The sequence below is a fragment of the Centroberyx gerrardi genome, chromosome 4, assembly GCF_048128805.1.
Source record: "Centroberyx gerrardi isolate f3 chromosome 4, fCenGer3.hap1.cur.20231027, whole genome shotgun sequence".
Taxonomy (NCBI): Eukaryota; Metazoa; Chordata; class Actinopteri; order Beryciformes; family Berycidae; genus Centroberyx; species Centroberyx gerrardi.
Window position 1 is genome coordinate 3847558 of NC_136000.1, and position 15753 is coordinate 3863310.

The following is a 15753-nucleotide window of genomic DNA, read 5'->3' on the forward strand; positions in this document are numbered from 1 at the left end:
TCAGAAGTTCTCCTTGTAGAAGTTGAAGCCGAAGTGTTCACACTGGGCTTTGATGAGTTTAGCCAGAGCCGGAGAGCCGCAGTAAAACACATGGACCTTCCCTTTCTTCTCCTCCGACACTTTCTGGAACACCTGACAGGGAGAGAAGACGTTTCACCACACAAATACACTCTGAGTGTGTACTAAATATCTCTCGCCCATAACTGCACTGGACAGGCAAGTCCCTGTGTGCTGAGATCAGCTAGTCAACAAGTGATTATTTCTTGTTAACATTCATTTACCTTCACTTCTAGAGTGCAAAGGCAAAACAGTACAGCCTTTTCACCTTTATTGAGATTTTCTTACTTCTGTTCATTGCCAGAGTAATTTATAAAGACCCAGACCTTAATACAAAAACAATCTAAGAAACATTGTTTTTCTCACATTAGTGTCCATGACAAGATGTGATCATTAACAAGTAAACATGTCGTCCCCCTCAAATGATGCAGGTACGCCATGGGCCAATCAGTAACAAGATGCATCATCCCACCAGGTTTCAACAAAATCAGACTGATGGTGTAGCAGTTATGACCTTTCAAAGTTCGAAATTTGTGTGGCAAGTTTTGTGTCAGTTGGACTAACAGTGTTGGAGTTATGGCCTTTCAAAGTTTGAAATTTTGACCATTAATTATAGCGCCCCCATCAGGCCAATCAGTGGAGTTTTTTTTAAATGCTGCAACGCTCCCAAGATGCTTCATCTGTCCAACGCCTCGTACACAATTCATGTGCCACTTTGACGCAGGCTAAAACATTTACACATCATCACTACAAACGTCTTGAATGAAAAGTCAAATAATAAAATATGTATTAAACAAGATTAATTTATTAAAAATATACAGTTCTCTAGTTCTTCTTCAGTGGTTTGATCACTTCTGGTTGAAAACGACTGATTCTGACGGTCCGCTGCCAACGCAAAGTTTTGTAATTTTTCAACGCATCTGCAACTCTGTTGTGAACGGAGCCGCTGTCCACAAGGGGGCGTTGTGTTTACACTCCATTGTGGAGGTCCTTCATTGACTTGAATGATTTCCGGCGGAGTCAATGAAACTTGCGTACGTGAATTGTGTACAAGGCGTAAGTTTCGATTTGATCGTGCGGACAATAATACGATATAAAAGGATTGTGCGCCCATCTGAGTGCTGTGGGGTTTCCTCACCTTGCCCCACTCAGGCCGTCCAGGCTGGGTTCGGGTCCTCAGGCCAGTGATGGAGTCTCTCTTCTCCTTCTTGGCCAGAAGGTCCAGCGCCATCTGCAGGCCGATGGCCTTCATGTCGTTCTTACTGAGCGCTGATGTCATGTACATGTGCATCTCTAGGAACCGGCCTGAGAAACATCAGCCTGATGTAAGGACACTACAGAGACTCAATATAGTTTCTGCCTGTCTGTCTAAATGTCTCTCATTCTCTGCCTTGTCTCTCTCTGTCTCTCTATATCCACATCTCTGCCTCTAGTCTCTCTGTCTCTCTCCTTCTCTCTCTCTCTATGTCTTTTTCAGTGTCTCTCTCTCACCCTCCGGCTCCTCATCAGCCTGGTCCATCTCCAGTTTGGTCAGTAAACTGACGAACCATTCGAAGGACTTCTGGTCTCTGTTGATCCAGATGAAGTCGACCTGCAGGTCCAAAACAGACTAGTGTCCACATCATTTCCCCTAAATGATATAGGAATGTCATAATTCATTTATTTTAATTCGTTTTTTAAAGATATTTGTGGGCATTTTTGCCTTTTCATTTGACAGTTCACAGTGGAGAGACAAGATTGGGAGAGAGGGAGATGACATGCGACAAAGGTCCCAGGACATTGCAGTTTCGTGGTATGCACATTAGCCAACTGAACCACCAGGACGCACCTAATTCACTTCTCTTCTCATTCCTAATCAATTGGTAACATAAAGTGTATTTCCTTACTTTCCGCAATTTCATTTCACTGTCTTTAATGTTTTCACACCAGGAGTAGTTGCAGTTGGGACAGTTCTGCTTCCTCCTGCGGTACCTGGACAAGAGAAACACAACAGAGAGTTGGTAATATGTCAAATGGAAAGTTAGTCTTACACCTTTATTTAAATAATTCATTCATTCTTTTGCCTCTTTTAAAGTACAGGTGTCTTCCTCTGCCTGACTGGTCCTCTATCCTGACACAGACCTCCTTCATCCAGCTCCTCCTCCCAGGCATGCTGGGAGATGTGACCATTAACCAGGATAAATGGAATGATAATGGACAGATGGATGGATGGATAAAATGCAAATGTCTGTATTTTATAGCTGGCATCTTACCGGTACATGATGCTTTGCAGGATCGAAGCGAAAGGCGTTATGCCGATGCCCGCCCCGATCAGGACGGCGTGCTCAGAGGCAAAGATCTGTCTGGTCGGAGTCCCATACGGTCCATCTACATAACACTGACACACAGAATACACACAGACACTTCCTTATTACTGTCCCTTCAAAAACATACCCAAGTATACAATCTAATCCCATGCTGCTAGATTTTAACCATTAAATTTATAGCATTCATATGAATTTGCTGGGATACTTCAGTCAGATCCAGTGTGTTGGTAAATGTGCAGGTAAACGTTGTATTTCTCACCTTAATGTTGCAGAACCTGTGGTTCTCACCCAACTTGGCAGAAATCTGCAGTTTAAGAAGGGAACCAGTTGGTAACTTTCAGAAGTTTGATTTTAAAAGACAGTTGAGATTCCAGTCCATCTTCCTACAAGGTTTGATTTGATCCATTTGATAAGAGTTGTGGTAACTACAGCTGATAATGTGGAGGTGGGGGGTGAGATAGCTGGGAGAAGTAAGCTCAAATGGTAATATTTACTTCTTATTCACAGAATCTCCAGACTTGTTTAGCCTAGAGCTTACCTCTCTGAGCGGGGGACCCTCTCCTCTCTCTGCTTGTCCCAGCTGGTCTGGGAGGGGCTCCGGTGGCCCCTGAGGCCCTGGGACTGGGACTGGGACTGGGACTGAGACTGCAGCGGGTCGGGAGCCGTTCTGACGGTACATGGTCAGCTCAATGGCATCATCTTCATTGGACGCCACTGTCCCGTTACAGTTTGTTGACCTGAACAACTCGTCCTGCCGGAAAAACACAAATCAGACAGCAGAGAGCATTTTAACTGGAGGAATGACACAAAGGGAAGTAACATTATGCAATACGATAATAAAACACAGTAATATCATTGGATATAATACAGTTATGACACTGTAAACAAGGCTGACAGAAAAGTGTGTGTGTGTGTGTGTGTGTGTGTGTTTGAACCTGGGCCTTCATGAGCTGCCGTCGGTTCCTGAGGCTGGTGGCCAGTCTCTTGGGGCTGACCGCCTGGCTCTCCGGCTGTCTGAAGTACTCAAACAGGCGGTTGGTCCACTGGCCCATGGAGCGGATGTGCAGCCACAGAGTATCTGGAGGGCAAAGGTCACAACAGCGTGGCTCATTGGTCCCATACTGGGCTGGTTTGAAAATAGCCTTTTATTAAATATCAGATATGGGTCGATATGGAGGTTCCTCTGACCACAGCTACAGAAAAACAGTCTGCAAATGGAGAGTTTTAGTGTCCCATGATAGTCGAAATGCTGCTGCAGAGGCTTTTCCACCCTGACAAGAATAAAGTTCTGGGGGAGACAACTGCATCCTTGTCATTTTTTGGCATGATAATGGAAAAAATGAAAGACATTAAATATCAGCACAATATACAGTATTGTCTATCGGTAGCTTCAATACGTCACTGGCCTTCAAAAATCCATATCGGCTGAACTCTAGAAACTAGTTTGAAAGGTTTTATTCCTGTATGTTTATTCCTGGTCCCGCTGACAACACGACGACAGTGATGGTGTTACAGTAATGAGGCAGGAAGGAGACACAAGGGATTTACTTCATTGTGAATCTTTTCTTCCTCCTTACTCTCAGTTGAACGCTTAACTCAGCTTTGGGTGATTAGTAGCTGACCTGCAGAGAGGTGAGATGTACCTGACTGCTCCGGAGCGCTGCTGATAGTGAAGGGATGCCACTCATACTTGGCTATATCTGGGATGTTGATATAGACGTAGTCTCCAGGTTTGAAATGGAAGAACTGGGGGCGCTTGATCACCAGATGAGTCACCTGCAAACAGGCAAAACAGCCAAAGGCGATATCAAACCCAGCAAACCAGATATTCAGACCTCAGGCGCTGACAACAAATACTTTAGAAGGGAAATAAATTCATGCTGTTACTAATTTGCTGCAGAAAAGCTGGCATTTCCATGGTGTGAGAGTATGAATTACTTCAACTTGAATTCAAACCACAATGCAGTTCATGTTCTAGACTATCTGATTCTCTTAAGTGATTTAATCCATTTCGAGTAGAAATTAAAGTAAGTAAACATGTTGTCCCCCATGAATGATCCAGGCATCCATTGGGCCAATCAGTAACAAGATGCATCATCCCTCCAAGTTTCAGCAAAATCAGACCAGTAGGTGTCTGAGATATCAATTTCATCATGTGGGGGACAGAAATAGAAAATCGATACACTTCAGACTGTGTGCTGAATGCTCCAAATCCTCCATAAACCCAGAGGAGTCAGTGGGTTCAGGTTCAGGCACCTTGGAGGGCAGCAGGTTGACTTCCACGATGTAGAGGCCGCCCATGTGAGAGACGGCGATTCCCACGATCTTCTCCAGGAGGAAGAGGAGTCCCGGCACCACGAACCACTTCCAGAAGTTGGCACAGTGCACCACCAGCAGAGACCACACCCACACGTAGGACAGGTGGGACCAGTAGAACACCTGGAGGGACACAACAGTCGCAGTCGGCTCTGTCCAGGTGTGGACGTTCGTCTCATGGTGCACGCAAGTATATGCATGACTGACTTTTAATCTAATTTTTAGAATGTGGTCAAAAATTCTTGATGTATAATGATTTCTTTAAGATTGCAAACTCAATGTTTTTCATTTTTTCTTTCTAAAACTTTTTACATTTCACTCTATGAGGATCCAGCTGTATACGATACCTAGCTTTAGATGAACCTGAGGCAGCATGGAGCATTTAGTTGGCTTAAAGTGGCATTAAGTAATCTGGGACCGTAATCGACCTCGGGGAGTTACTGGGAGTGTCTTGAAACTCCAATGGGTGGGGAGTTTTTGTTTTGTTGTTGTAAAACAGTGCAGGCTGGAAAGTGAGTTTGGAAAACCAGAAATCTCAGCAGTTGGTGAAGTAACTGTTGAGTCACTGGTAATGATCAACAACCCTATCAACCCCCCACAGTCATATTATGGTCATACTGTGATATGGGGCAGGAAAAACCTGCATTACTGCACCTTTAATGGGTAAAAGTAGCACAAGCTTTGAAATTAATTAACCAACCTCCAATGCTCTGCCTCATAGCTTTGAAGGTTGTTTCTCCTTTCTTCTTTCATACTATCTGAAACCTCTGTGGTATGACTGTGACTGGTTTTAATAAGTCAGACCAGTGTTTACTGACACACCTTCAGCCGACAAGGTGCTCCACGCTGCCTGAGAGAACCGCCTCAAATTAAAGCTGACAATCTGTCCTTTAACCTCATAATCAGTGTATTATTTCACATCTAAATAAATAAGAGTACAGAGGCAAAACATCAGACAGTGTGTCACTATCCAAATACAGATGCAGCTTGCTTTGTATGTCTACAACCCTCATACACACACAAACACACACACACACACACACACACACACTCACACACACGTATATTTTCCTTGGCCCCTACTTCAAAGTGGCCGCTGCGGCGTACGAAGGTGCTGGAGCAGAGCACCATGAGGCAGATCATGACCTGCAGAACCACTCCGGTCACCGAGGCCGTTCCCTTCACCCAGCCGATGCCGGGCCGCGTGGTCAGGAGGTACTCCCACAGGCTGAAGTCTGTCCGCTCCGACAGCTGGACTGAGAGAGAGACCAGGAGAGAGAGAGAGGGAGAGAGAGAGACCAGGAGAGAGAGAGACGGGGAGGGGGGGGGGGGGGAGAGAGAGAGAGAGAGAGAGAGAGAGAGAGAGAGAGAGAGAGAGAGAGAGGGAGACCAGGAGAGAGAGAGACCAGGAGAGAGGCAGAGAGAGACAGGGAGAGAGAGAGACCAGGAGAGAGAGAGACCAGGAGAGAGAGAGAGAGAGAGAGAGAGAGAGAGACGGAGAGAGAGAGAGAGAGACAGGGAGACAGACAGAGAGAGGGAGACAGGGAGACACGCAGAGAGAGGGAGACAGACAGAGAGAGGGAGACAGAGAGAGAGAGAGAGAGAGAGAGAGAGAGAGAGAGGGAGACCAGGAGAGAGAGAGAGAGAGAGAGAGGGGGAGAGAGAGAGAGAGAGAGAGAGAGAGAGAGAGAGAGAGACCAGGAGAGAGAGAGAGAGAGAGAGAGAGAGAGGGAGACAGAGAGAGAGAGAGAGACCAGGAGAGAGAGAGAGAGAGAGAGAGAGAGAGAAAGAAAGAGAGAGAGAGAGAGAGAGACCAAGAGAGAGAGAGACCAGAAGAGAGAGAAAGAGAGAGAGACCAGGAGAGAGAGATGGAGAGTGACCAAGAGAGAGAGAGAGACCAGGAGAGAGAGACCAAGAGAGAGAGAGAGACCAGGAGAGAGTGACCAAGAGAGAGAGAGAGACCAGGAGAGAGAGACCGAGAGAGAGAGAGAGAGAGACCAGGAGAGAGAGACGGAGAGAGTAAGAGACATAAAACGCCAATTTCACATGTTGGCATATCTCTTGTTTGTCAAATTGTGTGGTGCCAGTGTTTGGGCATGAGTTGTCGGCTGTATGTGTGTATATGTGTGTGTGTGTGTATATATGTGTGTGTGTGTGTGTGTGTGTGTGTGTGTGTGTGTGTGTGTGTTTGTACCAAAGTTGATGATGTGAGCGGTGGTGTGCAGCATGGTGCAGCAGAGGATGGCGTAGCCCACGATCTGATGCAGTAAGATGTTCTGGTCCAGAGGAAACACCCTCACTACCCACGTCGCCCTCAGCCATGTTAAACAGCGACGCAGCATCAGGACCTGCACACACACACACACACACACACACACACACACACACTGATGTTATGTCATTGGCCTGGATAAAACTGCTGAATATGTTTTAAGAAAAGGATAATGTACAGCAAGCCGGTCATTGTAAAATCAAAAGTTAGAAATCAACAAAATCGCCCAGACTTATTGATTGTGGAGAGATATGAATAGATGTGAAACAGCGGACTGTTATTCAGAAACAATTGACCTCAGAATGCCTTCATTGGCCAATCAGAATTGAGTATTCAACAAATCCGTGTAATAAATGCTTATAAAAGGGCTACTTGGTTCGTCATTTCTCATGAGTGATGTTTGATAAAATGACACGTTGTCTACCATCTACCAACAACCAATAGCACTATAGTAGCTATTATTGTCACTTTGTAATGACATTTTTAAATTGTTGTTTACATTCTAGCAGCCAATGCCATTACTATAAAGATTTGTGTATCAGAAATAAACATAATTCTGCACTTTATTACATCGTATTGTGGTCGTATCGAATCGTGAAGCCCCCACATCGCGTATTGAATCGTATTGCGAGAGAAGCAGGTCGTCCCATCCCTAGTTTCCTCCACACTGACTGAGCGGTTACCATGACGAAGGTGCAGTTGAAGTTGAGGCACTGTCCGCAGCCCTTGGCCAGCATGTACCAGACCCCGCCGTGGCTGTGCTGCAGCACGGCGCCGGTGAACAGCAGCAGGCTGAGGCAGGCGTACGCACACAGGAACAGCAGCTTGCGGCTGTTGTTCTGCCAGTAGGCCGGGGTCAGGTAGCGCGGCGTCTGCCTGCGCTTCTGCTCCAAGTCAGGAGGCTTCAACCAGTTGGCAGCGCTGAGGACGGGCAAGAGAGGGAGAGAGAGAGAGAGAGAGAGAGAGAGAGAGAGAGAGAGAGAGAGAGAGCAGCAGTGAGGATACCCATGAGGAGTGATTAAAGGAAACATCCACCAGGGTCCATTTAGTTGTTTGGTGTATTTTTCTTTTCTATGACTGTGAGATTGTACTTTATACACACTCATGCTCAAAACATTGTGCACCATATGGCTCATTGTACCATTTATTATGTTATTTTTTGCACATTTTGTTATACCGAAAATATGAAAATGCTATTATTTGGTATTTTTTTTGTCTTACATCTACACAAAACACTGTACTCTATAAAAGTGAAAAGAAAAATCCATGAAAGTAGGTGAATGTATGAAATACTAAACACAGAAACAGTTTTTCATTTGAGATAAGCTACATTCGTGGTAAAAAGATTTCATGTCAAAATCAGATTTTATCTTGTGCTTATGGCATTTAAAATTCACCCTATTAAGCCTTTCTACTTAATTTGATGTCAGATCCCTTCGCTACATGTCAGTGGATCACCTGCCCACTACTGTACGTGAAGATAAGATAATGTGCACCTTCCTTGAAATTTGTCCTCACTGTAGATCTCTGAAAATGTGCAAAAAGTAGCACAAAAAATGTGCAGGGGTCAAGGTTCGGGTCAGAGTCAGGGTGTGTGTCGCGGGACCTGATGGTGAGGTTCTCCATGACTTCTGGGAAGTTCTCCAGCTCGGCTTTGAGCTCCTCGAAGGTGATGGAGCCGCTGTTGTCCTTATCGGCCGACTCGAACAGAGCCAGCGTCAGGTCGTCCAGCTTCTCCTCCGGCAGGGAGATGGCGCTCTCTCGCAGGCAGGACTTCAGCACCGTGCGCAGCTCATCTGGATCTATAGAACCGCTGCCTGCAGGACAAGACAACACAATCTGTCCAATCCACCATGGAGATTTAAAAGTGGTCAATCTCTTTTTTTAAGAGATGAATTAATGATCCAGCACCTTCCAGAATTACTGGCATCCTTGGTAAACAAGAGATTAGAAGGCTGTAGAAAATAGTAATAAGTATTGAGCTATATTCTGAAAGTAGGTACTACAAAAAAGTAAATTACAACACTTCATGACAAAATAACTCCTGGAATGCTTTAAACATCACAGATTGATGATATATAATGATGTAAGTACCTGTATTTTCCTTTAATATATAGGTGTAAATAATTGTGAAACTTCCCTTTACATGTCAAAGTCCTGCAGTGTGTGTGTGTGTGTGTGTGTGTGTGTGTTTCTCTGGAGCACTGACCGTCCACATCGTAGACCTGGAAGAGGAACTTGAGCTTGTCGGTCTCGCTGCCGTGGATCAGCAGGTCCAGAGCCTTCAGCAGCTCGTCCAGACTGATGGAGCTGCTGCCGTCCGAGTCGAACAGCGCAAAGAAGCGCTCAGCAAAGAAAGACTGCACAGCACACACACCACAGAACATCTCATCATGACAGATAGATAACACAGCAAAACAGTCACTACACTATGGCAGTGTTTCTACAAGTCCACACCCAGCAGAGTTAATGTAACACTTTAGATAGTTTTGAACAGCTGACCCAGAGCTACATGAGTGGACTAACACTAATCAATACTTGTCAACTCCAAAGAATTGTCACTGAAAAATCAGCGCTTATCAACTTGATGATGATGCCAAATCATGGCTGTAATCACCTTAAAAGTCATGTACACAGCAAATTATTTTGAATTGACAAATGTTGGCTGGAGTGTTGTTAGTCCACTCATAGAGCTGATGTGGCTCTGGGCGGCTGTTCAAAATAAACAGCCAAATTTGTATGGAATGATTGAATTTATTGGAACTGATTATAGAAATCAAACTCATGATGCTCTTACCAAGTTTTTATCCTATTAAAACCATATTGCATTGAAAAGTCCTAGATATTTAGTTTTCTTTAAGATATTAAATTGATACTGGACTCTTGATTTGTTCTGACTTGACTTGCTGTTCTACATTTAGACTTGAGACTTGACATTAATGACATGGACTTGACTTGGTAATGTACTTAATCTATTTAGACTTGGGACTTGACTTGTAAGACTTGAGACTGACTTGGGACTTGAGCAAAGTTGACTTAGTGTCATCTCTGGTTAAGATAAGGATGTGTGTTGACTGACAGAAACACTGGCATAGTGTTGATTTTTTACCACTGATGATGTTGCTAATACATAGGCACCAGTGTAAATCCATACAGTATTATAATAAAGCGCAGTTTTTCTGGGGCTTGGCTGGTAGAGAGCTGATGTTATGGCTGGTTTATCTCTCTCAGCTAACTTACAGCAGATATGGTTGCACAGTATGAACTTCAGGCTAATTCTCACAGTAACATCAAATCTTCCCAGAATGCCATTCTTTTATGCAACATGTAAGCATGTATGAGACGTCCCATATCAATCTAAAATGTCCAGGTCTTCTTCGATGGGTAAGTCACCAGGAGCCGTGACCCCCGACTCACCTCTTTGACTTTGAGAGCGGTTTTAAACTCTTCCAGGTCGATCTCTTTGTCGTCTCCTGCGATGCTCTCAAACTGCTTGGTGACCCACTCCAGCCAGCGGGCGTCCTCATCCAGGCTCATGGTGACCAGCACCGCTGCTGCTGGGACAACAGACACTTTGTAGTCTATTTATTCACAGTGACAGTCAATTCAGCTGTCTCTCTCCAACAGACTCCTGTATAGTCTGAGCTATCTCATATTACTGGATGGGAAGTTTAGGAGATCACAATCTCATTGGTATTTATTTCACATTTCTTGTAAATCTTGATTAGGAGTGGATTACCAGGGTAATTTGACATTAATATTTATTATTATATCTATTATGATATCTAACAGCCAAAGTACAATTCCAAAGCAATAGAACAAATACAGCAATAGATCAAAGAAAGAAAACTGATAAAAACTCTGGAAGTTTACTTGCCAACCACAACATATGGAGGATGCATCAGTAACTTGGCCGACAAGAACGAATGAGAAGCTCCAAGATTCACTGAGATGACGACTCATCACATCCAAACTGACTGTCACAAACAAACAGTGCTATAATCTATAGTACAGCCTATAGTATTGTAATTGTAGTCTATAGTCTATAGTACAGAGCCAGCAATCTACTGACGGTTGAAATAAAACACCTGTCTGTTTTGATTGATGCCACAACCTCAACATCTCAAACTGTAAAGATTTGTGCTCGTGTTCTTTAAAAGTTTGTTCTGTTTAAGTTAACTTGGGACGTTCTCCACTTAGTCACAAGTGTCAACTTGGAAGTCATGGATTTGATCATCACCTTTTGTCTGGTTTGGTTTTAACCATACAGGTATGTGGTACATCCTGCCAAGGTCAAAAAAATCTCTCTGAGGAAGAAGAAACACTGTTACTGCTGTCAGGGAGGGTTGTAAAGGCATTTCCAAGCAATTTGAGGTCAATCACTCAAGAACTGACCAAAAGATGCTGAAAGAAGTGTCTAAGAGCCCCTGACATCGTGGCTCTACCTGTCAGAGAGACTGCATCACACCTGGGTGAAGAACAAGACTACTGGAAGCATGTGCTGTGGACAGACGAGTCAAAGGTCGAGTTGTTTGGCCACAAAACAAGACATCACGTTTGGTGAAATCCAAACTGCCTTTGAACAGAAGAACCTCCTCCCACCGTACAGCATGGCGGCGGGGGCGTTATGGTTTGGGCCCGGCTCGCCTTCTTGAGTCAAGCAGGAAATCCACATTGTACCATTGTGAGAATACTGGAGGAGAACAGGAGGCAATCTGTCAAAAAAGCTGAAGCTGAACCTAAACTGGATTTCCCAACAGGACAAAGATTCCAAAACACTCAAACAAATCACCAACAAAGTGGCTGAGAAAGAAGAAATGGGAAGTTATGGAACGGCCAAGTCAAAGCCCAGATCTTCATCCTATAGAAAAGCTGTGGGACGACTTGAAGCGGGTCGTACATACTGTAAATAAAATCCCTGAACCATCACACAGGTGAAGGAGTTCTGTCTGAGGGCAAAAAAAAATCCAGACGATTACATGAAAATCCTACATGAAGCTATTTCTGCCAAAAAGGGAAAAACCGGCTATTAAAATTAAGGCTGCACAGAAATTATATTTGTTGATTTTTGTTGCATAAATGGTTGCAATGTATAATTTTTCAGTGATATTAGATTACCTCAATGGTGTTGAAAGGAAGATTAAATATCCATATGACCTTTTTTCAAAAAAGAAACTTTCTCAAGGGGCGTACTGTGCTTCCTCTTCCATGTCATTGCAGAATCTTGAGGCTCACATCAGTACATTTATTAAGTTTATATTTGAGGTTGCTGCGGCAGCTTTGTTAGAGCGGCCAGCCTTCACAAACAGCTGAAATGCTGCGGGCGTCCTGCTGTATCCCTCCAGAGGAAGGACTATTGATAGACTCCAGCAACATTTAGGATGTTGCCATGGAGATGTCAGCTACAGAGAAAGAAAAAAAACAATACCTTGCAGCTAAAAATTGTTCAAAGGGACCAAAATAAAAACTGAATGAAATACAAATAATCTATTACCAAAAATATACTCTACATAATAGATCCTCCCATCGGTTTTAGAAAAATAAAAAAATAACAATAACACAGTAGTCTGTTGCCTAAAGAGCAGATGAAATGTGATGTTTTTACAATACTTAGTTTTTCTTTTAATTTGATTATTTTTTCTTTCTGAAACTTTTTTCTAACAAACACTGTGCTGTGTGTTTGTCAAAGGTGACCTGTGTTAATAGTTCAGGTATTTTTTATTTCTAGCATGAGGGTTATCAGATCTTAAAGTGAACTCATTTCCATTTATTACTAAATTACTAAATTACAACCTGATCCAAAGTCACACACCATATTACAACTTGTTACTGATCATACTACTATTTTAAAACCTGATCAAATGTCACTGACCATGTTACTAAGAAAATGGATTTTCTCGATCCATAATCAAATCAATCAGAAGTCTTACCTACAGCAGCTGACTCACCCTGGCACACTGAAGCCCTACCTGTAGCAGTGGAACTGGATCAGTCTGCAGTTCTGTGTCAGCCGGTTGTTTGCAGCTGAAGTTTGTTAGATCCTGTGCGATGTTGTTTTTGATCTAGTTCTCTTCTTCAGTGGTGCTGCCTGTGTCAGCTGGACCTGACATCCAGCTGCCCGCCCCCCACCCACCCACACACCCACACACCCACAAGACAAGAGGAACCTTCAATGATTCCTGTGGGGACATGGAGACGCTGCAGCAGCATATAGATGAGAAGACAACATAAACAACAGTAACACAACCTAATACAACAAAAAAGTACATATTGAAGGTTTAGAGCAGAAGGGGGTGCAGGTGACTTTTTCTTAATTTTATAGCAAAATCTTTAGAGCAAAACTTGAAATGATTGCATCTTCTTTATTCAAAACATACATAGGAACCATTTATACTGTGAAAGATTCATTAAACTGATATTCTGTAATAAGCTATTAAGCGCAGCTACGCCCTTTCTGCACCATATCTAATTTCAGGTTTTCACTTGAGTCTTTTGGATTTTCCCCTGTATTTTAATTTTGTTTATGGTTACAAATATGTTCCTTTGACCATCAGATGGAGTTCAACGACAGCTTACAACACAATAATACTCATTTTTGGACAAAATATCACTTAACACCCCTTTTGCACCAATCCTTTGATATTAAAGACAATACTAAAAATACGTTGTATCAAAGATTTAAGATACAGCGTCTTCATGCTAATATGGAGCTCCTCTCATCTTGAAATAATTCTCACTGTTGACTACTGACAGATGTACAGGTTAAAAGATGTTTGCAGTTGACAGATCTACAGTCCAGTGCAAGAGCAAACACAGGCTGTGCAAATGTGCATCGTTTAGTATCCACATTATTAGATTTACAGATGGACGCAACATGTCCAGACATATGTACCGGCTCACATGCAGAGAGATGTGCAGAAATACACACAGGTCATCCGCATAAACACCGAGGATGAGATAGAATAGTTCAAAAGAGGCAGGTGTCAGCGTCCGCATAGGTGACTGAAGCTGGGGCTGCTGGGACAGGAGGCACTGGGAGCACTGGGAGCACTGGGAACACACCAGAAGAGCTGCACACAGGATCATTACATCAACACACACAGGGCAGACAGGCTACTTTTTAGTCAAACGACCACTGGAGCTTGTGGATTCAAAAGTTCAAAGCCCAACTAAAATGATTTTTGTGTAGTATATTTGCACATGGATCAATGACATGACATGCCAAATCCCATGTCCAAATCCATTATTTTCCAAAACATACAAAAAAAACCAAAAAAAAAAGTAAAAAACACTTTCATTTTATTGAAATGCAGTTTGTTGTGGTGAGTTGTGATGTTCCAAAGTCCAAAGCTGTCAGGTGGGGAAACTGTCTGAACATCATCACAGCAACAGAACTGCTGTTACTTTACTCTGTTCATAATTCTTCAACATTTCAGACTTCAACATTTGAAGTGGTGCAACCAACTTAAAGGATTAGTTCACCCCAAAATGAAAATTCATGATCTCCTCGCCCCTTGTCAGTCAAAACTCACTGAAGTTGGTCGGACCACCAGACACAGCGACTCCCAAACTACTGAGCGCGACCAGAGCATCGTCAGTGAGGAAAATACATACCATAATGAGGCAAATATTGGACTTTTGGACCCACAGTGCGATTGTTTGGCTACAAAACACTTGAGTTATGCTGCATGAGCTGTTTGGAGAAATCTGAAATCTATTTTGTGTTTTTTTGGAGCTTTAAAAATACGGCTTTTTGCTGTGTGTTTGGTCAACTTCAGTGTTTTTGACTGGGGTGCTTCATGGTATTGTTTTTATCTAATAATTTGAAAGTAAAACTATAAAATTCCTAAAGGCACTTATTACTTTTTGCTGTGATATTTGCATCCATATAGTATTTTTTAATTACTGTAGCTCTCTGTTGTAAGCTGTTTTAACTCAGTATGGAAGTACCCAATAACTTTTTACAACAATCATATTTATTAAATCATTATATTATTAAAATAATTATATTGAATAAACTACCTACCAATCAACTCAGCTTACTACCTACCTTCCTCTCTCTACCAAAAACCATTCTAGAGTTTTACTAAAAATAAGTTTTCTTGTAATTTCTTTATTTTCTGGATGTTCTTTGTGACTTGAGAATATTTCGTAATACCAATTTTCATTATCAACTTCATAAGTTCACTTATTAAGTTAATCTTGTGTAGTATATTCAGCCCCGCACACATACAGAAAAAACTAAACTCTTTATTATAGTAAAATACAAAACATCAAACATCAAACTCAAGGCACGCCTGTAAAAGTTCTTGCTCAATGCCTCAGATAAAATCAATCAGGGTATAATCTATTTTGTGACCAAATGTAAGCTTTATCTCAAAATGCAGACATAAAAATAGAATCATGATGAGGTGAAATATCATTCCATCATACCTGCAGGCAGAGATTCTGTAGCATTAGTTTTCCTACCTGCCACCATGCCTGCTGGATTCAAAAATCCACCCTACACTTTTATTTTACCAGACAAATGTAATTTTTAGGAGAGAGAAGAACCTCAAAATGTGGCTGCTTCCTGTCAAAATGGCTGACAGAGTAGACCAACTTCCCAGCTACAGCCAACATTGACCTGCAACTGGCTGGTGGTTAAGTTCAGTCCGAACCTGAAGCTCAGGTACAGTAAATATAACATGAGCAGCTGCACACACACTCACAATTCACTGGTGCCTGAAAACAGGTGAACAGAATCGACATGTATTCCATATTACAGTTAAAATCTGCAGTATACCAACACAGTGCACAATT

At 42.7% G+C, this 15753-nt stretch overlaps 1 protein-coding gene across 2 annotated transcripts; it reads right to left on the reverse strand.

The window, feature by feature from the left end:
• nox5 (NADPH oxidase, EF-hand calcium binding domain 5) lies at positions 1-10488 on the reverse strand. 2 transcript variants are annotated; one of them, XM_078283239.1, is made up of 15 exons: positions 10369-10488; positions 9161-9311; positions 8558-8768; positions 7635-7872; positions 6874-7027; positions 5763-5935; positions 4620-4802; positions 4007-4139; positions 3299-3441; positions 2623-2667; positions 2310-2434; positions 1944-2028; positions 1549-1648; positions 1196-1362; positions 1-132 (listed from the first exon to the last, which is right to left on the reverse strand). In XM_078283239.1, the coding sequence occupies exons 1-15, from the start codon at positions 10486-10488 to the stop codon at positions 1-3; spliced, it is 2160 nt and encodes a 719-aa protein (XP_078139365.1). The 2 variants fall into 2 exon arrangements, with proteins under 2 accessions (XP_078139365.1, XP_078139364.1); XM_078283238.1 differs by having other exon boundaries at positions 8558-8785; positions 9112-9311.
• Positions 10489-15753: the final 5265 nt, after the last annotated feature.

Coding starts and splice junctions, on each gene's coding strand:
- nox5 (XM_078283238.1), bottom strand. CDS start 10,488: ATGAGCCTGGATGAGGACGCCCGCTGGCTGGAGTGGGTCACCAAGCAG. Junction 8,786..9,111: donor ACACACACACACACACACTG/CAGGACTTTGAC, acceptor TGGACAGATTGT/GTTGTCTTGTCCTGCAGGCA. Junction 4,803..5,762: donor GCCGCAGCGGCCACTTTGAA/GTAGGGGCCAAG, acceptor GTGTCCCTCCAG/GTGTTCTACTGGTCCCACCT.